The sequence below is a fragment of the Pteropus vampyrus genome, unplaced genomic scaffold (genome assembly GCF_000151845.1).
Source record: "Pteropus vampyrus isolate Shadow unplaced genomic scaffold, Pvam_2.0 Scaffold391, whole genome shotgun sequence".
Lineage (NCBI taxonomy): Eukaryota > Metazoa > Chordata > Mammalia > Chiroptera > Pteropodidae > Pteropus > Pteropus vampyrus.
The window spans coordinates 1,114,132-1,137,340 of NW_011889172.1; the positions used below are offsets into that span (position 1 = coordinate 1,114,132).

The 23,209-nt window shown below is 48.0% G+C and overlaps 1 protein-coding gene and 1 pseudogene across 1 annotated transcript in view; both read left to right on the forward strand.

Moving 5' to 3' along the window:
* Positions 1–23,209, forward strand: part of SMARCA4 (SWI/SNF related, matrix associated, actin dependent regulator of chromatin, subfamily a, member 4) — an 88,314-nt gene that overhangs the window by 5,953 nt on the left and 59,152 nt on the right. The window contains exons 2-11 of the mRNA XM_023523400.1: positions 8,298–8,550; positions 10,029–10,161; positions 10,946–11,350; positions 11,668–11,766; positions 12,710–12,968; positions 15,094–15,220; positions 15,813–15,986; positions 17,550–17,723; positions 18,936–19,103; positions 19,217–19,267. Coding sequence (XP_023379168.1) covers positions 8,329–8,550; positions 10,029–10,161; positions 10,946–11,350; positions 11,668–11,766; positions 12,710–12,968; positions 15,094–15,220; positions 15,813–15,986; positions 17,550–17,723; positions 18,936–19,103; positions 19,217–19,267 — 1,812 coding nt within the window. The 5' untranslated portion in view covers positions 8,298–8,328. The remainder of the gene's footprint in view (positions 1–8,297; positions 8,551–10,028; positions 10,162–10,945; positions 11,351–11,667; positions 11,767–12,709; positions 12,969–15,093; positions 15,221–15,812; positions 15,987–17,549; positions 17,724–18,935; positions 19,104–19,216; positions 19,268–23,209) is intronic.
* LOC111731681 lies at positions 1,115–7,413 on the forward strand (annotated as a pseudogene).

Consider the following 23,209-nt stretch of genomic DNA (forward strand, 5'->3'; position numbering starts at 1 on the left):
TTTTGAGCACCCCGCTGTGACTTACCTGCCCTGCCGTGTTTTGTCTGCTGCTGAACCCTGTCCATGAATGAATTTCTCCACGCCTCAAAACAACATAGCAGACATCCTCAGGCCAACCTGAAATATAATGCTGTTTCTCTGGCAAGATTTTAAAACAACAACAACAATTCCAGCAAGCAGATATTAGAGGGTCGTGATTGCTTGTTAGCAGTCTGTCCTGCCATGGTGGCTGGCCACCAGGGTTCTTTTTTATTTATAAGAAAAAGGCAAGGGTGTTATGAAAAAAGAAACTAGACTTTTAATTCTCCAGCAGTCTGGTTCCTCATTTGAATGTCGACAGACATTTCTATTTTAAATAATAATTTTGATGAAGTTGAAAGTAGATGGAAAGTAATGTTTCATCTTTCTCTTTTATTTCCACAAAGATACTTGCTGGGCATCTTTTCTGGGTATTTAGTTCCCTGGTACTTTTCTGATTTAGATTTTTCTTTTCTTAAAAAGTGTTTTCTAAAACTCTTATTACAGGACGTGGTTCTGTAGTGTAGCGGTTAGCACGTCTGCTTTACATGCAGAATGTCCTGGGTTCATGCCCCAGTGAAGCCACGGTCCGTGCCACCTTGAACAAGCCCATGTCTGATCTCGGAAGATAAGCAGAGTCGAGCCTGGTTAGTACTTGGATGGGAGACCACCTAGGAAGACCAGGTGCTGTAGGCATAAATAATAAAAATAAATAAAACTCTTATTACAAAAGTAATAGGTGGTTATTAAAAAAAACAACAACACAAAGATAAAAACATCAGAAATCTGTGCTGTGGAAAATGTAAGTTCTCCATCCAGAAAGACCTGGCCACTGCTGAAGACAGTTTGGTGTATGTTTTCTTTGGGCCGGCTTCTGTGCGAGGATTAACTGTATACAATATGGTTGACTCTTGAACATGTGGCGTTTGGGGTACCCCGCTCTTTCCTGCACAGTCAAAAATCCACATGTAATTTTGACTCCTCCAGAATTTAACTATTAATAGCCTACTGCTACTGTCGATCGGAAGCCTTACTAATAACAATCGATTAATATATACATTATGTGTATTATATGCTGTATTCTTATACAGTAATTTAGAGAAATGTTATTAAGAAAATCATGAAGAGAAAATATGTTTACAGTATTTATTGAAAAAATCTGCATATAAGTCAGCCTGCACATTTCAAAACTTGTGGTTCAAGGGTCAGCTGTATTATTCTCACCAAAGTGGGATTCAGGCCAAACACTTTGACTTTCTTCTCTCTGCTTCGTTTTGGACTGTCTTTCTTTATTCATGTGCATAGAGTTACGTGCACGGAGTTACCACAGTCATTTTTAATGGTGCCACAACTACTGCAGCATGGATTGCGGATTGTGTGGGCGTTCTGATTGGCAAGTGAGGTGATATGGCCAAGTCATTTCCAGATCCTTTGGCCCTGGGAGCCTGGGAGCCTGTTTCCATTGTGTGGCCTCCCGAATGTCTTAGCTTTCAACTTTTTGTTTGTTGCCCTGAGTTGTTTGACTTCCCATCACATCCTTTCAGGCTGCCCATCTGGGTTCCCTGGTTCCCTTATTGTGGAGCCCCAAATGCACCCAGCCTATGGGCCATACACACATCAGTTAGGCTCCCAGACACACGTGCTGGTGGTTTCGCCATTTTGGCCCCTGCATCCCTTTGTCCTTCATTTTTTTCTCATCTGCCTAGGTGTAGCTGTCTGGTTTGAGATGGACTTCAGTGTTGTGTGAAGTCGCCCTCCTTTCCCAGCCCAGATACCAAGTGACTTGTCCAAGAGAGACTTGTCATGAAAGACCAGGCAGCACCATAGAAGCCACCCGAAACCCCAAGGCCTTAGGATGACCTTGGGGACCCAAGGAATTTTCTGGAAAAGCCAATTCTTTAATTTCCTGTAAAGAAAGGGCAGGGGTGTTTGGTGATGAGGGAAAAAGGGGTAGGGAAGAGGGGTATTCCTTACCCTCAGATCCCACCTCTTCTGAAATTCCTGTCTCGCCCTCCTGGGTAGGCATCTTGCTGGAGTATAGTGGTACCCCCTCCCATATCTTCTCCAGCTCTCAGCAGAACCAGGCCCACACCTCAGAAAGGGTTGGCTGGCCGAAAAGTTGATAAAGGCTAAGCAAATTTTGTGACAGTGGGAACCAAGAGGGCGAGGGAGAGTTTGCAGCAGCCCAAATCCTGCCCATCGATTGCCAGGCTGGACATCGTTTGCACAGGGCCGTGCTGGTCTTCAGGCAGCCACTGCTCCTCCAGTTCAGCAAAACTGCCTTGTGCAGTCTCTGCTCCTTAAGGGGAGGAGGGAGCCTGTTGTCTTGAGCGCTGAGGGATGGGAGCATTAATCAAGGTTTGTCCAGCCAGGAGGCTAAATTTAGGAAGCAAATTCTCCAGAATGGTTACTTATTATGTGGCTGGTTTACTCATCTCTGTGTGGAGGAGGAAGGTGAAAGGACTTAATGTGCATGACACTTATGAGGCAGTAGCAACAAGCAGTAAGCAGCTGCTCAGTAAATGTGAAGACCTTTGATTTCACCAGCAGTGTGGTCGCTCTTCCTGCCTGTATGTGCCTTGCGTGTGTTAACTCATTTGATGCTGGCTGTGACTCCCAAGGGAAGAACTGGCCTCAGCTCTAGCCTGCAGAAGAAGAAACAGAGGCTCAGAGAGGTTAAGTCACTCATCTGGCATCATGCACTTGGCAGATGACAGAGTTCATGCTCAGAGTTTGGGTTCCACAGCAGTGAGTTGCACCATGACCTTGTCTTTGTGACCCCAGCTCCTCCACTGACCTGCCTTGTGGCTTCTGAGCCTCAGGGACCTCTCTGTCTGCAGGGCCAATGATAGTCCTTTTGCGTAGTGTGGTGGTCCTCCCCGCCAAATGGGCCCACAGCCCTGCTTCCCTCTCTGGCTGGCTCTTCCTCCCTGTGATTTCTTTGTGACTGATACATCCTCAGCAGTGGTAAACCACCAGGGGCAGGGGCAAGTCACAATCCTCCTGGATATTAAACTATTCCTTCTTTTCTTTCCCATGATCTTGAAGTAGTAGAGGAAAACCTGTTTCTTCTGTTCATACTTCTGACACTAAACATGGTTTTTCACACCAAGCAATTCTCCAAGTTTTTATGGACATCAGCTGGCTTCAGTTCTGGCAAGACTAACGAACTGGAATTGGTGCAGACCCCACAGGTGAAGGGCTCAGTTCTACAGGGCTGTTCCTCACTGCTGATGCCAGTCACAAGTAGTGGGCCCTCAGGTTACCACACTTAGCTACAACTCAGGAGTTCTCAGAACCCCCTTCTCAGTTTTGAAAATATGCTGGAACAGCTGATAAATTTCAAGGAGACATTTACTTATGTTTACCAGTTTATTATAAAGGATGCAGATGAACAGCCAGATGAAGAGATACATAAGGTGAAGTCTGGAAGGGTCCTGGGCACAGGAGCTTCTGTCCCTGTGGAGTTGGGGTGCACTGCCCTCCTGGCATGTGGACATGTTCACCAACCCAGAAGTGTTCTGACTGTGTGGTTTAGTTTTTATGGAAGCTTCATCATATAAGCATGATTGATTAACTCAATCTCTAGCCCTTCTCCCCTCCCCAAAGGATAGGGGGTTGGGCTGAAAGTTCTAAGCTTCTAGCATGGCTTGGACTTTTTGGCGACCAGTCCCTGTCCTGAAGCCCTCTAGGAGCCGCCAACCAAGAGAAGCCTCATTAGATAAAAGACACATCTATCACCCAGGAAACTCTTAAGGGATTTTGGAGCTCTGTGTAAGATACTCCCATCACTTCTGTCACTTAGGAAATTACAAGGGTTTTAGGAGCTTTTTCAGGATCCAGGGTCAATGAACAAGATATTCCCCAGTCACTTGGGAAATTACAAGGGTTTTAGAAGCTCTATGTCAGGAACAGAAGGTAAAAACCAAATATGTGTTTTCTCATTATGTCACAGGTAGACAAAGATTTCTTAAACAGGACCCTAAAACAACCATAAAAGAACAAACTTGAAAAATCAGACATCATTAAAATTGAGAACTTCTGATCATCACAAGGTACCATTAAGAGCACAAACAGCTCTTAAAACAGGACTAGGATACAGTAATTGCAACTACTTATTCCCAGTAAAATGTTAGCAAAAATGTACAGCCTTTATAGAAGCGATGGGCAGTAAGACTGTGGAAAGGTGTTCCACACCAGTAGTCACAAGGGAAATGCAAATTAAGACCATAATAAGGTATGATCATACACCCACCAGAACGTTAACAGATTAAAAAGAACGACAGCACCAAGTGCTGGTGTTGATGTAGAGGAACTGGAATGCTTACGCACTGCTGGGGGGCGGGGGTGTGGAATAATAGTCCTAATTTGGAAAACTGGCAATATCTACCAAAGCTATATTTAAGCATTCCTTATGACCGACAGTTTCACTATTGGACACCCAAGAAAAAGGAACACCCATGTTTTCCAGATGACATTGTTCATAGCCACTTTATTCACACTAGCCCAAACCTGTAGTTCAACATCTGTGAACAGGACGTATGAACAAATGACCACTACACCCAGTAACATGGAAGTTCATCCCAGTTGAGCGAAAGGACACTGCTGTGTGATTTTCTTTTAAGATGTAGTTCAATAACAGATGGAACCAACCTACAGTGATGGAGTCAACGCTGTGGTTCTGCCCAGGAGGGTGGTCTTGACTGGCTGTGGGGCCACGGGTGCCTTCTGGGATGTCGGACACGCCATGTCTGATCTAAGATTTATCCAACTGTGTACCTACAGTTGGGGCACTTTAGATATGCTACAACTCATATGAGTAAAAGTAAAAAGTCCCTCCTCGGTACTACCCTGAGTACTAGAGAGCCACTCCTGGTTCCATTTACCTGTTCTGTCCACCATGATGGTGCGTGTCCACGTGCGGCACCAGCACCCTCATCGGGCACCTCAGTGTTTGACGGAGCCCTGCCCGCTGTGCTGCTTGGGACGGTTTTGTACTGTGTCTGTACTTCTTTGAGTCTCCTTTACTGTTGTTACTCCCCACCTGTGTCTGAGCTCTCACTCCAGAAACGGGTTTGCCAGGCATGCACTTACTTACCTGCTTTGTTTCAGCCTGACCCTTCAGAGGTGGCAACTTCTGAAGCAAATATTTTAAAAAGTGTGGTGTAAAACCCCATGCTTCTCAAAAGCGGACGTTGCCATATTTGGCACAAAAGTCTTTTTCAGTGCCTTCCAGTATCTTTGGTGGCTGCTGTGTGTCTTTGATGAAGTTAGCACTGCTGAGCGGAGGCAGTTAATTCCTAGAGGTACCAAACGCTTTGATGGGACGAAGGTCCGATTCTAAGTGTAAACTACTTTAGGAGCCGTCATTCCAAAGGCACTTCCCAGTGTTTGCTCGTCGTCATGTCCACCTTTAGCCAGAGAGGCGATGTTCTCTAGGTGGTGTGGATTGTTTTGCTGTCAGTTTCAGTAGGTCTGACTTAGAATAGCGACCTCCAGGTGAGAAGGAAACCCTGAGCTGCCGGGCGCTGCAGGGTTCCTTAAGGATTCGCAGGGTCACTGTCCCTCTTCTCGCCTCACCACAGTGCTCTGTAGGTCTGAGGAGGCCTGTGGAGGTGAAGGGGCCAGACGGGAGCCCTGGAGGGCCATCATTGTCCACCAGCCACAGCCATGTCCATGTTGTTCGGCTTCCCACCTGTGAAATGTGACTTCAGGTGCTTCCTTCCCCAGACGAGAGGTTTTGGACTCCAGAATCAGCATTCTTAGCAAAGGAGATACAGGGCACAGACCACTATCCCATAGCAGACTGAGGCAGTGTCTCGGCATCAAACAGGATCTTGTTTCTGTGGCAGGATGCGCGAATATTCACACAGCTGAATCAGGTCAGATTTTACTTCCAAATGAATTTGTCTCAAATATATTTTCTTAAAGTTTGATTTTTTTTTTTTTTCCATGAGCTTATTGGATTGGATTTGTGGGGAAGGCATTGTGAGCAGACACCAGTTCTCCAGCACTCTTGTGAGGCTGGTTTACGGTCCAGCACTGAGGCTCCTTGAGCTTTGGGGGAAATCCAGGGTGCCCGGAGGACAGAGAAGCGTTTTCTCGCACGTTCGGGTCCAGCCAGACCCTGGTCCACATCCTGTTGAGGTTTCTGATCCTCTCTGCTCCATCTGTTTGGTTATGAAACTGGAATGAAGACGTTTGGGCTTTTGATCTATTATTGAGGAAAATACTCCCAACCTTTAAAATTAAACCTTTTTTTGAAAAAAGAGAATTACTTTCCGATCCACCATCTGCAGTGGAACCGCAGCCAAGATGCAGATTTTTGTGAAAACCCTTACCGGGAAGTCTTTCACTCTTGAGGTTGAACCCTCGGTTACAATAGAAAATGTAAAGGCCAAGATCCAGGATAAGGAAGGAACTCCTCCTGATCAGCAAAGACTGACCTTTGCTGACAAGCAACTGGAAGACGGACGTACCTTGTCTGACTACAGCATTCAAAAGGAGTCCACACCTTGTGTTGAGACTTTGTGCTGGTGCTGAGAAAAGGAAGAAGTCTTCTGCCACTCCCCGAGAGGAATAAGTGCAAGAGGAAGAAGGTTAAGCTGGCTGTTCTGAAATACTGTAAAGTAGACGAGAATGGCAAAATCAGTCACCTTTGTTGGGAGTGCTCTTCAGACGAATGTGGTGCTGGAGTTTTTATGGCCAGCCACTTTGACACATTATTGTGGCTAATGTTGTCTGACCTATTGCTTCAATAAACTGGAAGACAAATAATTTTATATGGGTTAATAAAAGACATGAACTACAAAAAAAAAAAAAAAGAATTAAAAATGTTCCTACACTTCTTGACAGGATTCACCCCTTAGCATGAGAAGTGCCCAGTAAAGTTGAGGGGCAATGAGATTCTATCCCAAACCCCAAAAGTCCACAGAAACGAAATCCAGATTCGTGACATGCCATCAGAAGAGAGGCTTTTCAGTAACTCAGGACATGCAGAACAAGAGAAGGGGAGGTGGAGCCATTTGAGTTCATGTTTCGAAGACTATTAAATGATAAAAATGGTCATAGATATGATTATATGAAGAAAAGCTTGCCTACAGTGTATTAAATGATTCTGTTAAGAGTGTGCATATGTGTCTGTATGTGGAACAGTCTAGAAGAAGGAAGGCATTGAAATGTGGCAGGGCCCATCCTGGATGGCTCAGGTCCATCCTCACTACTCTGGGGGCTCTAGGGGTCTTTGAGGAGCCCCCTGTTCCTCTCCTGGCACACCTCCTCTCTGCCCTGCTGGGAGGGGTCGGAAGGGCAGCGCTGCCTCTTTCTTCCCCTCTGCAGGACCAGCAGGTACTTCTGTTTCTAGTGGGATGATGGGTGATTTTAAGCTTCTGTATTTTTTTTTTTATGTTTTCCAGATTTCAGCACTGAGACTGTATTACTCCATCATGATGAAAGAGGTTGTTAAAAAGAATTTTGCTTAAGGCCCTGTAACTACATAACAGATTAAGGGTTACCTGAAAATTGAGCCCTTATTGTAGAAAGGATTGATAAAATTTATCAGCTCATTGTCCTATTTTAGCAAGCATAATTTAACATCATTGGGTGATTTTTAAGCTCTTTTATGGATCTTGTTGGAGGCTCTGGGTAATAGTTCTGGGTGTCAGTTTTTAGTTTTCAGCAATATTTATCAAACTGTAGACACTTGATTATCGCTCTTGAAGTATTTGATATATCCGAGTGCCATCATTCATGTAATACCTCTTTTTAAGTGAACCTATTTTTTCAAATTCATTTATTTTAAAGGAAACTTGGTCTCGCTGTCTTAAATGGAAAACCAGTGTCACTTTCCACAGTTATTTGTTTCTGTTGAGTTTATGAGAAACCAGTCAGATGCTCTTGCCAGCAAAGGCTTTGAGCCTTAGTCATGCTCTCCTTTTTTGTTAAATTGGGAGGTGAGCAAGCATTAGAGCAGTATGGTGTGAAGTGCTGATCAGGGTCACCCTTTATTGTAATCAGAAAGATGGCAAGGGAAGCGAAGTCCCCCTGCCTCCTGAGTCCCACCTTTTCCTCAGGGGACTTCACTCTGATTTTGTATGCCTGATGTATGACCTCCGTCCAGAGGAATGGAGGAGAAAGGTCTGCGTGACGGGGGCTTGTATGTCAAAGGTACCAGTCCCCTGTCAGATGGGTGCTTCTGACATGACTGTGGTCTTCCCGCAATGCCCTGACCCACGCAGCCGATGGCCATGATCCACAGACTGACCGGGACTTCTTTCCAGCAGGAGACCACTGTCCGCAGCTCCTGTGAAGATGTCCACTCCAGACCCACCTCTGGGTGGAACTCCTCGGCCAGGCCCTTCTCCAGGCCCTGGCCCATCTCCTGGAGCCATGTTGGGCCCTAGCCCGGGTCCCTCCCCCGGCTCTGCCCACAGCATGATGGGGCCCAGCCCGGGGCCTCCCTCAGCAGGACACCCCATCCCAAGCCAGGGGCCTGGAGGGTACCCTCAGGACAACATGCACCAGATGCACAAGGTAGGGAGCCCTGGGGGCCCACTGCCCTGATGGGGTCCATGCAGTCAGAGGTGGGAGGGTGACCCATGTCCCCTCACCCCCCGTGTCTCTTTTACCCATTCTGATGGGAAATGTGGTAACATGGCTCCTAAGTTGCCTTTTGTTATCAAATAAAAAGGTCCAAGTCCCTAAAATACAGCTTAGGGCACGTGGTCTCGTCTACGTTGTTTGCTCTGCGTACCCATGTAACCCGTGGAGCAGGCAGTGGGCGCCCTTTGTTCCCATTTGGTCCCCCTCAGTTGTTACTGTCTCACCACTTACCTGACCTGACCAGGGATGCTCTTGCGAGTGAGGTGAGAAAACCTCCGTTAACACAAATAGTTTTCCTTCCTTTCTCTGTTCCTGGGAGGCGATTGGAGGGCACAAGGAACTTTCTTCTTGTACATACTGGCATCGGCAGGAAGGGCTGCCGTTTTCTAGCCTCAGGGACCACAGGAGGCCCTCAGGTAGAAGATGCAAATGGTGCAGCCTGGGGCCAGGGACCCCTGGTAACCGTCTGGGCTCCCTGCCAGGGCCGTCCATGTGCTTGCACCCCGTTCCACACCCAGGGCTCCTGTCCGCCTCTCGAGGGCCCCACCCTTGTCTGGCATAGGCTGCTGCTCCTCATGTCCCAGCCAGGCACCCTCTCGGCTTCCTCTCACTGCACACACACAGCTGCAGTTGATTTGGCTGGGTCACCCATTAGACTAAGTTCCCAGAGAACAGGACATTGCGTTGACCAGGGCCTAGCAGAGTGCCTTGGACGGGTCTTCGAAAATGTCCACTTTACTAGCCATTCCCAAGGGGAAGTGCTTAGTGGTGAGCACTAGGAGGGAAAATAGGTGTCGTTCTGCCAACGTCTGATAGTGCTTCCTAGGAGGCACAGCAAGATGCCACAGACGGCCTTCCTCCGAGCTAGCAGGCAGGAGGCTGATTCTGGATCAGTGAGAGCATCTGATGTATTATTAACTTACTCCTGGGCAGAAGTTTCTGTTTCTCCCTCTAATGTACAGTCTCCCAAGGAAGAGGTTCCCTGAACCAAAGATTTGTGGTTACAAGGTCTCCTTGTGACAACAGAGTCTCGAGTTCTAGCTAAAACTGCCCCTGACCAGGAGCTGTCACTCATGTTTTTTCCTTGTTGGAGTTTGGCCATCTGAAACTGTCTCCTTGGCTTTCACCAGGTGCCCTGATCCAGTTGTCCCCTTGCTCCTGACTACCAGTCTCCTAGGCAGTCATCCTCCATTGGGTGGCATTATTTCATGCATCTGCTTGACACCTAAGTAGCTGTCAGGACCGTGTCTTAGACCTAAGCTTCTCGGTTATGTGGGCAATTCAGGAAATGCCACGGCAACATTGGTGGACTTTTTCAGTGACATTGAACTTCTCTCGGGCAGTGCTTTGCTTTGCCACCTCCTCGCGTCCCCCCTGGCTGATCCTGCCTTGTCATTGTCCCCTCGTAGCCAATGGAGTCCATGCATGAGAAAGGCATGTCGGATGACCCCCGCTACAACCAGATGAAGGGGATGGGGATGCGGTCAGGGGGCCACACAGGCATGGGGCCCCCGCCAAGCCCCATGGACCAGCACTCCCAAGGTATTGTTTTGCTTCCATTATTTCCTTTTGTTTGTCACCCTCTAGGAGTTCTGAGTTCATTTTCCTAATCAGGTCTCCCACAAGTGGACAGGGAGGACCCAGGACAGTGGGAGACCCTGCCATGGAAGGTGATTGGGCTTGGGCTTGGCCAGTGCCTGTTCGATATGTCTTGTCTCAGATTGGCCCCAGAAGAGCGAACGCTGGTGGGAAGGAACCGTGTTCAGTGCCGAGTGTGAGATGGCAGCTGGGCAGGGCGGGCTTCTCAGGCTAGCACCTCTGGTGCCATCCAGGAGCGTATTAGAAATGCAGATTCCTGGCCCCATTCTAGACCAGCTGACTCGGAATCTTGGGTGTGGGGCCCAGTCTCTGCGTTAAGAAGCATTCCCAGGTGGTTTTTCTGGAAGTTTGAGAAGCGATGGAGTAGTTGACATCCTGTTGTCAGGGGCTCCCCAGGTAACGGAAGTGAGGGGAATGGGTCTGGCCAAGCAAGGGGTAGGCTAGCAGGCCCACAGAAAGCCTGAATCTGTATAAACCTCTCTACGTGAACCATCAGCAGCTTACTGACAGGTAAACCAAACAAAACCCACCACTTGGGCCTCCGGTCTGGCTGCTGGTGTATACCTTCTGGGTTTCTCTTGTTTGAACAAGAAGGACAAAATTTGGCCATCCCATGTCTCAGGGTAGGTGCCAGTATAAGCCTACTGGAGGAAAGATGACATTTTTGCTTTAAAAGTCATTGGACATGTACTACCAAGTGACCTTTCGGATCTGCATTTCCCTGCAGGTTACCCCTCACCCCTGGGTGGCTCTGAGCACGCTTCTAGTCCGGTTCCAGCTAGTGGCCCAGCCTCGGGCCCTCAGATGTCATCTGGGCCAGGAGGAGCCCCACTGGATGGTGCTGACCCTCAGGCTTTGGGGCAGCAGAACCGGGGCCCAACTCCATTTAACCAGAACCAGCTGCACCAGCTCAGAGCTCAGATCATGGCCTACAAGATGCTGGCCAGGGGACAGCCCCTGCCTGACCACCTGCAGATGGCAGTGCAGGGCAAGCGGCCGATGCCTGGGATGCAGCAGCAGGTGCCAACACTACCTCCACCCTCTGTGTCTGCAACAGGACCTGGCCCCGGCCCCGGCCCCGGCCCTGGGCCAGGCCCAGGACCAGCGCCTCCAAATTACAGCAGGCCTCATGGTAAGGCCCACCATTCATAGCCCTCGGGAGGGATGGATCTCTCAGCAAACTGACCAGAGCCAGGGCAGCAGCGTCGGGCAGACCTAGGCTCTGCTGCCCATGGGTTTCCCCTTTGGGGATGGCACAGTGCCCGGCACTTGGGCAGCAGGGCTGTTGTCAAGATAAGTGCTTTTTCTGCAGCTCTCCCTCTCTCCCCTGATGTCCACACCGAAGGGCTTGTTGGGTGTGTCCCCTGGAGATAGGGCTGTCTTGGGGGTGCGTGTCGGTAGGAGCACAGGATACATTTTATCCTCTAACTTGTTTCTTTCTGTGTGTAGGCATGGGAGGGCCCAACATGCCCCCCCCAGGACCCTCAGGTGTGCCCCCTGGGATGCCAGGCCAGCCCCCCGGAGGGCCTCCTAAGCCCTGGCCTGAAGGTGAGTTCCCTCTGTCTTGGTGACATGTCAGTGCCTTGACTCCTGTCACAAGCTTGCGCCATGGAGACCCTGAAATAAGCCTGGTCAGAGAGAGAGAGACAGCTGAAGGACAAATCCTCACTTCTGATGTCTTTGGGTCTCACCTGTCCCTGGTTATTTTCCAAAGGTTTGGGTTGGTTCTATTCCATGATTCTTGCCCACCCTCATTCTGTGGGTTGCAGAGATTTTGGGGTTTAATTTGATACCAGGAAAAGGAGGATATGAAAGAATGAGTCCACCGTGACACCAGTGAGAGGCTGTGGGGAGACAATGCTGCAGCCACAGACATACTCCTTTAGGATGTGGTGCCTCTGAATCTAGAAGTCTCCGCTGACCCATCTTCCTTCCTGAGAATGCCCCCGCAACACTGTGGGAGACAGTGCCAGGGCGGCTCAGAGTTCTGTCTCCTCACCATGTGAGGCTTCTCTGGCTTCTGTCAAATGTAGTCTGCAGGTATTTGGGGGTCACTTCTGTTGAGTCAAACAGTGGGCAAAATGGACTCATTTCCCATTCTCTTAGAGCCTCAGGTTTAGTGATGGGTATTAATGAGCTAATTATTAAATCAGATTCTTTAGGAATCATGGTAGAAGGAAGTCAGGAAAATGCTGGTCCTGCGAGGCCACAACCCAGAAAGACCAAATTCAGGGTTGGTCCTTAGCTCAGTGTGGGGCTTCAGGGAAGGGCAGGTAGGCTGAGAGCTGGAAGAGGCTTGAACCTTGAGGTAGCAGGAATGCGGAGACCCCTGAGAGAGAAGCTGCCTGCCAGTTCGGTGAGGGATGGAGAGGTGGGGAACGGTGGCCCTTGCAGTTTGTTCCCAAGGCCACGAACACCCAGCAGGATTTCGTTTGCATTCGGAGTTGTCCTGGAGCTCACCTCTGTGCCCCTGCTGCTTGACTGTCCCCAGGACCCATGGCGAATGCTGCTGCCCCCACGAGCACACCTCAGAAGCTGATCCCCCCTCAGCCTACGGGCCGCCCCTCACCTGCGCCCCCAGCCGTCCCGCCTGCTGCCTCCCCTGTGATGCCACCGCAGACGCAGTCACCAGGGCAGCCAGCCCAGCCTGCCCCCATGGTGCCGCTGCACCAGAAGCAGAGCCGCATCACCCCCATCCAGAAACCGCGGGGCCTGGACCCTGTTGAGATTCTGCAGGAGCGGGAGTACAGGTGAGGGCGCTGCTGCTGTCTAAGACCACCCCTGGGGGCCGCCCCCTAACCAGGTCGGCCCCAACGCATTGGTGTGGTTCACAGTGCTAAAGGCCAACAGGATATGCAACCAGAAATCACCCTCTGCCTCTGTCCCCAGGGTCCCAGTTCCCAGGGTCCCAGTTCCCTGGTTGGCATGTATCCTTACAGAGAAATTCAGTGCGTATGCAGGCAGACAGGTCCAGGTAGCCGAACTGTCCTCAAATGGTTCATGATATGTGCACTGTTTCTCCCATAGAAACACGTTATAGAGATCATCCCCCATCTGTCCAAAAGAAGCTTTTCTTTTTCCTAGTGGCACTGTCGTCATTTATTCAGACTATTCCGTCTGCTCATTAGATTGTTTCTAATCTGTCATCAAGACAATGCCATAAAAAAAGTCCCCTTGCACGTGTTTCTCATTTCACATGTGTGCACATATGTCAGAGTAAATCCCTGAAAGTGACATTGCTGTGGTGTAGGGAATGTGCACAGGGAAATTTCTTAGATTCTGCAAAACTGCCCTCGTACAGAGATCGTACAGATTTACGTTGGAATTAAAGTGTGTTTCTCCTTACCAACACAGTGGGTCCAACTTTTGGTTCATCAGCACTCAAACAAACACAAAAAACCACACACAAAAACTGTAAGCTCTGCAGTGGATCTTTCTCACATGTCACTGGTTGCTGGATGCTTTGCCAAGATCTGGGCTCCAGGCACAGTGTGGGATGCCTGGAGCACAGTAAGGCTGTGACACTCCATCCCACACTGCTGGGGGTGACTGAGATTCACTCCCTGAGCACCTCACCTGTCCCATTTCCCCACTACATTTATAACTTGTTCAGGGCAGGCCTTCCTTGCTAACTGTAAGCTCCATGAGGGCAGGGGCTGTGCCTTGTTCACTGTATATCCCCAGATGCATCAGTAAAACTTGGCCTAATGACTGTCTATAGAGTATGTCCCAGCTTTGACATGCCTTGGAGCTCTGGCCTCTGTACCGAGGCGCCTCCTTTTCAACTCCATCTAGATGGCTTGAAGATGGCCTGTTCAGATTTCCTCGCATCTCCTGCTTTTGTCTCCTGTTCCTGTTCATGTGTACTCACCATCCAGCAGCTCATCCCACAGCCCCTTTGATTCTTGCTCGCTCTCCCTCATCCGTGTTTCTCTGGGGAGTCCTCTCAGCTCCCCTCTCCTACCCAGGAGTGGTTCCCCTCCCCCCATTGTTAATTCTGCAGGCGGTCTACACCTCCTCCCTGGCCTCCCTGCTCTCACCTTTGCCTATGCAGTCTGTTCCCCACACAGGAGTTGGAAGTCGGTTTTTACAGTTTACTTACAGTAGATCTATTCCCCGGGTGAAAACCTGTTGGCTTCCATTTATCTATCCAGTAAACTCGTTTCTCTTCAGGCCCTGCCCCATGCTCTGCCCCTACCTACCCTCCTCTCTTTGTTTCAGTTTCTGTTTAACAGCTTAGACTTATTTCTGCATTAGGGCCTTTTCTCAGGCATTGCGTGACTCTTTTTGCTCACTTAAGCCTCATTGCTGAGGTCACCTCCTCCTAGAGCCCTGCCCACCACCTCACCTTCAGCCCCCTCCTAAAAGTACCAACCATTCCCTGGAATTACCACAGGTATTTAATTTTTTAATTCTCTTATGGCCTGTTTTCCTGATAAGGCTGTGGTTACATTGTAGGTGCTCAACAAATAATGTGTGAAAGACTGAGTAAGGGGATTATCCCATCTGAACTTCAGACCCAACCTGTAGGGTTGCTCTGAGGGATCTCCCTGGTTTATAGATGAGGACACTGAGGCTCACAGGCTGGAGGAGAACCTGGCCTGCCTGACCCCAGAAACTCACGCTGCTGAAATGCTGTAAAGCAAGCTGCGTCCTGTCCGCTTTCCTGTTTGCTGTGGCTCTGGATCCTCTGGCTGCCTTCCTCTGTTTTGTGGCTACCATCCTTTTCTGAGCCACCTCCTGCCTCATGACCAGTGTCTTCCTCCCTCAAAGGATAGATTCTTCTGAGGCTCCTGCTTTAAAGAAAGGGGTACAGGTGGGCTCCATGTAAGTACACCTCTCATGGCCTGTCCTTTTTCTCTCTTTGCATCCCAGGCTGCAAGCTCGCATTGCTCATCGAATTCAGGAACTTGAAAACCTTCCCGGGTCGCTGGCCGGGGATTTGCGAACCAAAGCAACCATTGAGCTCAAGGCCCTCAGGCTGCTGAACTTCCAGAGGCAGGTAGGCGCAGGTGCAGGCCCGTTGCTTTAAGAAATGGGCCCTTTTTTGCCAACACCGATGCTTAGATTCAAATAACTGTTTGGGCAATTATTAAATGTACCTCAGTCATTGAGAGCAGCAGTGTCCACTCACACTTGTCAGCTTACTGTCCCTTCCTTCCTTTCCACGGCCTGCACAGTAGTAGCCCATTGGATGTTCCTGATAGGAGTAAGTACGGGTCTTTCCTGAGGCACCAGTTACCAGCTTGAAGCAGGAAACAAATGGGTCTGTGTCTGAGGGTGCTGTTCTTTCGAGTGACCCCTAAGGGATATTTTGTGTGTGGCTGAGAGAGAGCAAAGCTGGAGACCCGAAGGTATAAGAGGACCTTCTGCTGGGTGGGTGTCCAGAGCAGCCATCTCCTGACCTGTGCTTACCTCACCATTGGGCACGTACCAGATGTCGCCCACGCACATGTATTTGTGCTTAGGGCATTTAACAAGGACCCTTCTGGAAGCAGCAGCGTTCTGTCTAGCTTGCACTGTGTAGTTGTGCGTGTCGTGTGGACGTGACCAAGGTGAGCCCATCTCCACTTTTCTCGTCTTCCTTCCTGAAGCTACGGCAGGAGGTGGTGGTGTGCATGCGGAGGGACACGGCGCTCGAGACGGCCCTCAATGCCAAGGCCTACAAGCGCAGCAAGCGGCAGTCCCTGCGTGAGGCTCGCATCACCGAGAAGCTGGAGAAGCAGCAGAAGATCGAGCAGGAACGCAAGCGCCGGCAGAAGCACCAGGTGCGTCCCCAGTGCCTCTGTGGCTCGCCCTGCAGGCCCACCTTATACCTGGGTCCTCAGAGCCCACACGTTGAGTCTTGTTCGTTTTGTGTCTAAGCATGCTGTTTCTCTTTTCCATTCGTGATGATAGTATTCTAGGCACTAAGAATATATTAGTGGACAAAACTGAGTGGTAGGTGAAGACGGCCATATTCCAATGGCATGTAACAGGTTGGGAGGTGGTAGGATGTAAAGAAACACGAAGCAGGGATGAAGAGTGGCAGGGAGCTGTTAACAGGATGGTTGGGAAGTTTTTTCTGAGGAGGTGAGCTCTGAGCAGAGACCTGCATATGTGGTCAAGAGCTAGTCAGCTAGACAGAGAGGTGCAAAGGCCCTGAGGCCGAAATGTGCCCCGTGTTCTATGACAAGCAAGGATCTCTGTATAGCTAGACCGGAGTGAGCAAGGGGGAGAGTGGGGATGAGGAGGGGATGGCCAGAGCGTGTAGGGCCTTGTGGGCTTAGGGACAACTTGGGCTATTGCTTTGAGTGAGATGGGCGCCTGGAGGGTGCTGAGCAGAGGAGGGACTGGTGTCAAAGTGTTAGGAGATCAGTCAGGGGAACCAAAATCTCTATTCTATTCAAGTAGGATTTGGGATGATTCTGCTTATTCATTTATTTATATCTTTTAAAGTTTTTCTTCAGTCAATATTTATTACTAATATAGTTTAAAAATAACAAAAGAATCAACATTCATTTTGTAGACCAGTGTTAACATTTTGGTGTATATATCATTCCAACCTTATTTTTTACACGTACATATAGTAATCAAAGTTAAATAGTGCCTTTTAAACATATTTATACACGCATTGACTTGTTTATTATCGAAATGTGATTATTTTAAAATTTTAATATAATTTTTCAATTACAGTTAACATTGAACATTATATTAGTTTCAGGTGTACAGCGTAGTGGTCAGACATTCATATAAACTTATGAAGCGATCCCCCCGATTAGTCTGGTACTCACTTGGCACCATATGCAATCATTACATTATTGCCTGTATTCTCTATGCTGTACTCTGCATCCCCGTGACTGAAGCGTGATTTTTAACGTCTGCGTTGTAGTCCATCTCAGTGTGTCCAGCATCCAATAATTTATATACCATTTCCCTTTTTGAGGATGTCTAGCATATTCTCAGCTTTCTAGTATTAAAAATAACACTGTGTTAGGCATTCTCGTATTTGAATTTTTCAGCCAATCTCTGCTATTTCCTTAAAAATTCCTAGCTATGGAGTAACTTGGTAGGAAGGTGGGAGCATTTTGAAGTAGTTAAGTTCATGCCAGCTTGTCCCAGCAAGGTCGATTGCCTGTCTCTGTGTACAGAGGGCCCTTCTCAGCGTAGTCGCCAGCACTGAGTTTTATCCTCATGCAAAGAACTCAGAACCTCCTAGGCAGACAGTGGCACAGTATTGTTTGGCTTATGTCCTCTTGGTTTTAAACAGGCTTCTTTTAAAGTTTTGTCTTAGGGAGTGTTACAGTGACTCCTGTCGAGTAGTCAGTCTTGTCTCGTGTGTGTCCCTGCAGGAATACCTCAACAGCATTCTTCAGCATGCCAAGGATTTCAAAGAATATCACAGATCGGTCACAGGCAAAATTCAGAAGCTCACGAAGGCAGTGGCCACGTACCATGCCAACACAGAGCGGGAACAGAAGAAGGAAAACGAAAGAATCGAGAAGGAGAGGATGCGGAGGCTCATGGTAAAATTCTATGTTTGTGTCCCTTTGTGTGTGCACTGGGTGTTGTAGTGCCAAGGGACCCATCGCCCTGTGTTACTTTGGGACACAGTGCTGCTCAGAGTTCAAGGTGGGACAGAAAGAAAGAAAGGACTTGGGTTTGGGAGTCTAAAAGAACTGGCCTCAGACCTTTACCCGGTCATGCCCACCATCAGAGTGACCACATGACCTCAGCCAGTTAACTGGCTGCTCTGTGTTCTCCAGAAAATGGAGGTGGCATCCCCTCTTGGCTGTGAGCTACCAATGGTGTAATCCCAGCCTCCCACCCCTACCCTTTGTGTTCGGCCATTTATTCTTCGATGTTTCTCTAATTGGGCAGCTACTGATAGACATTGCTGTGTGTTTGGGAGCCACAGTAGCAGGGAGAAGGACACAGCCCCAACCCTCCTGGGGCTGGTGCTAGTCCTAGGGAGGCAGGTACCCAAGTGAAACAAATAGTTTTGGGTGGTGGGAAGTGCACTGAGGAGAATGAAGCAGGACGAGGATGGGATTGACTGGGTGGTCCGGGAAGGACATGCCCCTTGAGTGCAGAATTCTGGAGGAAGTGCCTCCTAGGGTTAGAGGAACCACGGTCAGGGGCCCGAGGTGGGAAAGAGCCAAGTGCAAGGCTCAGCAGGTGGCCCCTGGAATGGCATGGTGCGGGGGAGGAGTGAAGCCGGAGCCCCAGTGGCAAGTCCCTTGAGGCCTTGCAGGCCATGGGGACGGCTTTGGATTTAATTCCAAACATGAGGGGGAGCCATGGAAGGCTGTAAGCTGGGGGGTAATGTGATCGGATTTATTCCTGGAAAGCCAGAGGGGCTTGCTGCAGGGAGAGATGAGGGCTGGACCAGGTGAAGAGAAGGCTTTGGATTCACGGTGTGTTTGTGGACAGAGCTGTGGCAGGACTTGCTGTTGGTCCTTTTAAACAGCTCAAGGCAGGACCATGTCTGTCCTGCAGGTCCCTGCAGAGCCTAGCACTGAGCAGGAGTTGGGGAGGTACTGAAGGGAGAGACAATAGTTATGGGAAAGGCCTTCGTAGAGCACAGCGCTGGGTGCACCTAAGTGCCCCCCAAATGCGGGTGTGTTTGCTGGTTAACGATAACCCCCATTGGGCACCTCAACTCTGATTTGCCTGTCTTGGGTACTAATGGACGAGTGTGTCTTGCAAGCAGGCGCCATAACTGCACGCTTTTGCAGGCGGAAGATGAGGAAGGGTACCGCAAGCTTATCGACCAGAAGAAGGACAAGCGCTTGGCCTACCTCTTGCAGCAGACGGATGAGTATGTGGCTAACCTCACGGAGCTGGTGCGGCAGCACAAGGCTGCCCAGGTTGCCAAGGAGAAGAAGAAGAAGAAAAAAAAGAAGGTGTGCTGGGGCCTGGCTGCGTGCCTTGCCCTTGTTGGGACCGGGGTGGCTTTCTGGGCGTGTGTGGACTCAGCCTCCTTCATTAGGGAATGACTGTGTCTTTTTGCTTCCAGAAGGCAGAAAACGCAGAAGGACAAACGCCCGCAATTGGACCTGATGGCGAGGTGAGGAACCAGGGTTGTTTTTCCTCGTAGAAATACCAACCCAGCCCTGAAGCTTAGGTTTATTTCACCTTCAAAAAGTTTCTTTTCAACTACAAAAGCTGTATATGATGATAGTAAAAATCCATGTATGTCCCCTGCCACCATCCTACCCACTCCTCAATGAGGAAACTGTTAACTGTTCGTTGTTTCTCACAGACCTTTTTTTATACACGTACCATATTATTTGTTTTTCAGTTTTTACTTTAACATAATTTTAGACTCACAAGAGAGGTGTAAGAACAGTACAAAGAATTTCTGCATAGTCTTCACTTAGATTCCCTATTTTTGCATATCCTCCTTTTTTCCTAAACTGTTTGAGAGTCATATATATGTGATGGCCATTTACTTCCATATGTTTCAGTGTGTATTTCCTAAAAACAGTGTCATTCTTTTCCGTAATGGTACAATGACCAGAAGCCGGAAACGAACACAGATGCAGTGCTGCAATCCAGCCCTCAGTACAGTTTTGCCATTTGTCCCTCTAGTGTCCTTCACAGCAGCAGGAAATCCTGGGTCACACATCGCACTCAGTGGTGGTCCCCTTTGTCTTTAATTTTGAAAAACTCACTTTTTCTTTGACTTTTATGACCTTGGCTTTTCTGAAGAGCACAGGTTAGCTGTTTCCTACAGTGGCCTTCAATTCGGGTTTGACTGATGTTTCCTTGTGATTAGATTCGGATTATATCTTTTGGTAGGAAGACCCTGCAATGCTGCTGTGTCCTTGGTGTGTCACATTGGGATTGTATGGCGTAGGTTTTTTCCGTCACTAGCGTTATTGACCTTGATCCCTTGGTGTCTGGCCAAGGCATCTCCACTGTAAAGTTACTGTTTTTCCTTTTGCGATTATTACTACCTTGTGGAGAGGTACTTGAGACTTTGTACACATTTTACAGCTCCTCACGCTTCCACCGCTGGTTTCAGCGTTCATTATCTCTGCATCAGCTTTTGCTTCAGTGGTTACAAAATGGTGATTTTCCCCTCCATTATTTCTTCTGTATTTTTTTAGTGGGCTTTCTGTAGGAAGGAAGAACTACTACTTCTTTTCTATTTGTCCCACGGGCCATAATAGTTTGCCAGCCCCTGGAGCTGACTCATGGATTCTTAATTTAGTTTAATGGATTTACTTAGTTTAATTCTTCACGGTCATTATTTGTTTTCATGCTCAAATTATTCCAGTTTGGGCCAGTAGGAGCCCTTCATATTGGCTCCTGTGTTCTTTTGAGGTGTCCCCATCATTCTTTGGGGCCTTATTGACTTCTTTGCACAATGGTACAGACTCACCTGTTTTTCTTGCTAGAGCTGTGAAGTCAGCTACTTCTCCATGGAGCCCTGGTTCCTTTTCTCTGAAAAGAACGTCTAGAAACCAAGAGTTAGACGTGCTCATTGCTCCTTGGGTGTCATTGCTTTAGGTGAGCAATGGACAGATCTAAGAAATAAGTCTCTGTGTGCATACACACCTGCATTACTAGTTATGTGTATTAAGCCCCAGGCACACATGTTGATTCCTGGTTGACGTCTTCTGTGTACTTCTTGAAATCTTTATGCCTATATCCTTTGTTTTGTTTTGGGACTACTTGGTTTAATTTCGACAGTAGCTAGACTTTCCACACTTAACCAAATATCTTGGGCCACTTTCCATATCAAGCCAGTAGTTCTCTTTTCATTTTATTGTGTTGATGTATTAGAATCTATTTTGTCTTTCAGACTGATAACTCTTTAGGTTGCTTCCCATCTGTAGCTTTTACAGAGATTCTGTCCTGAGCAGCTCTTTACTTCTTCCCCTATTGGTGGCTATTTCCATTGTTTCCTTTTTTCCTATTGTGCACATTGTTGTAATTAGTCTCCTTATACATGACCTTTTGATGCTTTCTTAGCTTGAACTGCCTTCACAAAACAATATAGCACCATAGCCTGGGTGGCTTAAGTGGCTTAAGTCATTTATGTTCTCACATTTCTGTAGAGACTGGAAATCTAAGATCAGGGAGCAGCAAGGCCGGTTCCTGGTGAGGGTTCTCTTCCTGGCTTGTAGAATTGTGGCCTCACATGAAGTGACAGAGAATGAGCTCTGGTATCTTACAGGGGCACTAATGCAATCATGAGGGCCCCACCCACATGACCTAATCTAACTCTACCCCCACCCCCACCCCCCCCACACACCCTATCTCCAGATATAGTCACATTGGAAAGTTGGGGCTTCTGCATTTGAATTTGGAGGACACAGTTCAGTCCATGGCAGTTGCACACTGTTTCCTTAGGCCATTTCCCAGAAGAGAACCACTGGTGGTTAACACACATATGTATTTATTTCACATGATTTTATTTAAAATGTTCTATTGAATTTTTAGGGAAGAACGTGGGCTGGCCTTTTACTACAGTACAAAATCTTCCTAAGCCCATTTGGGACGACATTCAAGGGAAAAGTCACAGTGGCAGAATGCAGTTCAGGGAGTTTGGTTGGGTAATCACGGCAGCTGTTTATCTAATTTAGTAACAGGCATTGCTCGGTGATGGCTGTGAATTGTCCCTGTTCCCAGCCAGTGGTTCTTAGCTTTGGCTGTACATCTGCATCACCTGGGGAGCTTTTAGAAAACCCTAGAGCAGTTGAGTCAGAATTCTGGGGGTGGGCAGGTGCAGGCATCAGCATCGTTAACTGCTCCCAAGGAGCACTTGGGGGTGAAGGTCACTGAGTGAGGGTTTGTGTGGCAAGAGTTGGTGTCACTCCTCCCTTGTGGGCCGCTCTGAGGGTGAGGTTGTAACGTGCTGTACTATGTCGGTGGCATTGATGGTGAGTGCAGCACTTTGGAAGGAGGAGGGGGACTGATAAGTACCTGGAAGATGCCGTTGATAAAAGTTAACCGGGTAAATTTTAAGATCTAATTGGTTTCTTTAAACGATTCATGAATCAGATAGCATCTCATCTGGCAGGCAGAGAGATACCCCGGAAAGTTATAAAAAGATGGAAGGTTTTTATAGAAGTGAGGGTGGGGCAAGGAAATCATCAAGAGGAAAATGAAAATTCACTGGAATAAAGTAAAAGTTTAGATGATGACAGCTTCTCTTTGGCTGAGCTGGGTTTCAGTTGGCTGGGCTTGTTGCTGGGCCGGAGGAAAACCCTCCTCTTCCTAGGGTAGTAAAGTGGATACACTTCCGTTTGGTGCATCTTCCTGTTGGGGGTCTATAATTGACTTCTTTCTGTTTGGTGTAATTGATGTAGAATAGTAGGGCATGAGAGCTCCCTCTACAGGCCTTCCTGATTCCAGTTTTAGTCCAATTTAATTTACTTGATCCAGTTTTTCCTTATTTTCACAATGCAAAGGTTTAAACTAAGAATTTCATCCTTATCCTGGAAGTTTTCTGCAGGAAATTTGAAGGGGGAAATGTTTGTCCAAAAGTTGGTATCGCAGAATGAGAAATCGAAGAATTCCATATTTGATGCTAAGAGGAAGTTAGTTATTTTATTTTTCAAAAATTTCAGTTAGCTATTTAACAAAAAATAATGAGGAACCTTGGTAACGTAAAAACTCAAGGGCCAGAAAAATGTGACCAGTAGTCATTTTTGTGAAAAAGGAGAAACCAGTCCTTGTTTGATATGCGTGGAACTGATGTGGAAGGACGTGTGAGACACTGATATTGGTGGGCACCTGTGAAAAGAGAAGCTGTCAGACCAAGGGACAGGGGAGGGGGAAGAGTTCACACTCCACATTCTTGAATTTTGAGCTATTTGGCTATATTACTTGTTTGAAAATGAAAACATGTATGTCAGTTCTCAAAGAAAATGCTGTCACCAATGGGTTATATATATTTCCTGATTTATTAATATGCAGTTAACCCATTTTCACAACCACCTGCCACGTTTGTGTTCCATTTTCTGGGCATGGAGTTGGGAAGACACTTCCCTAGTTG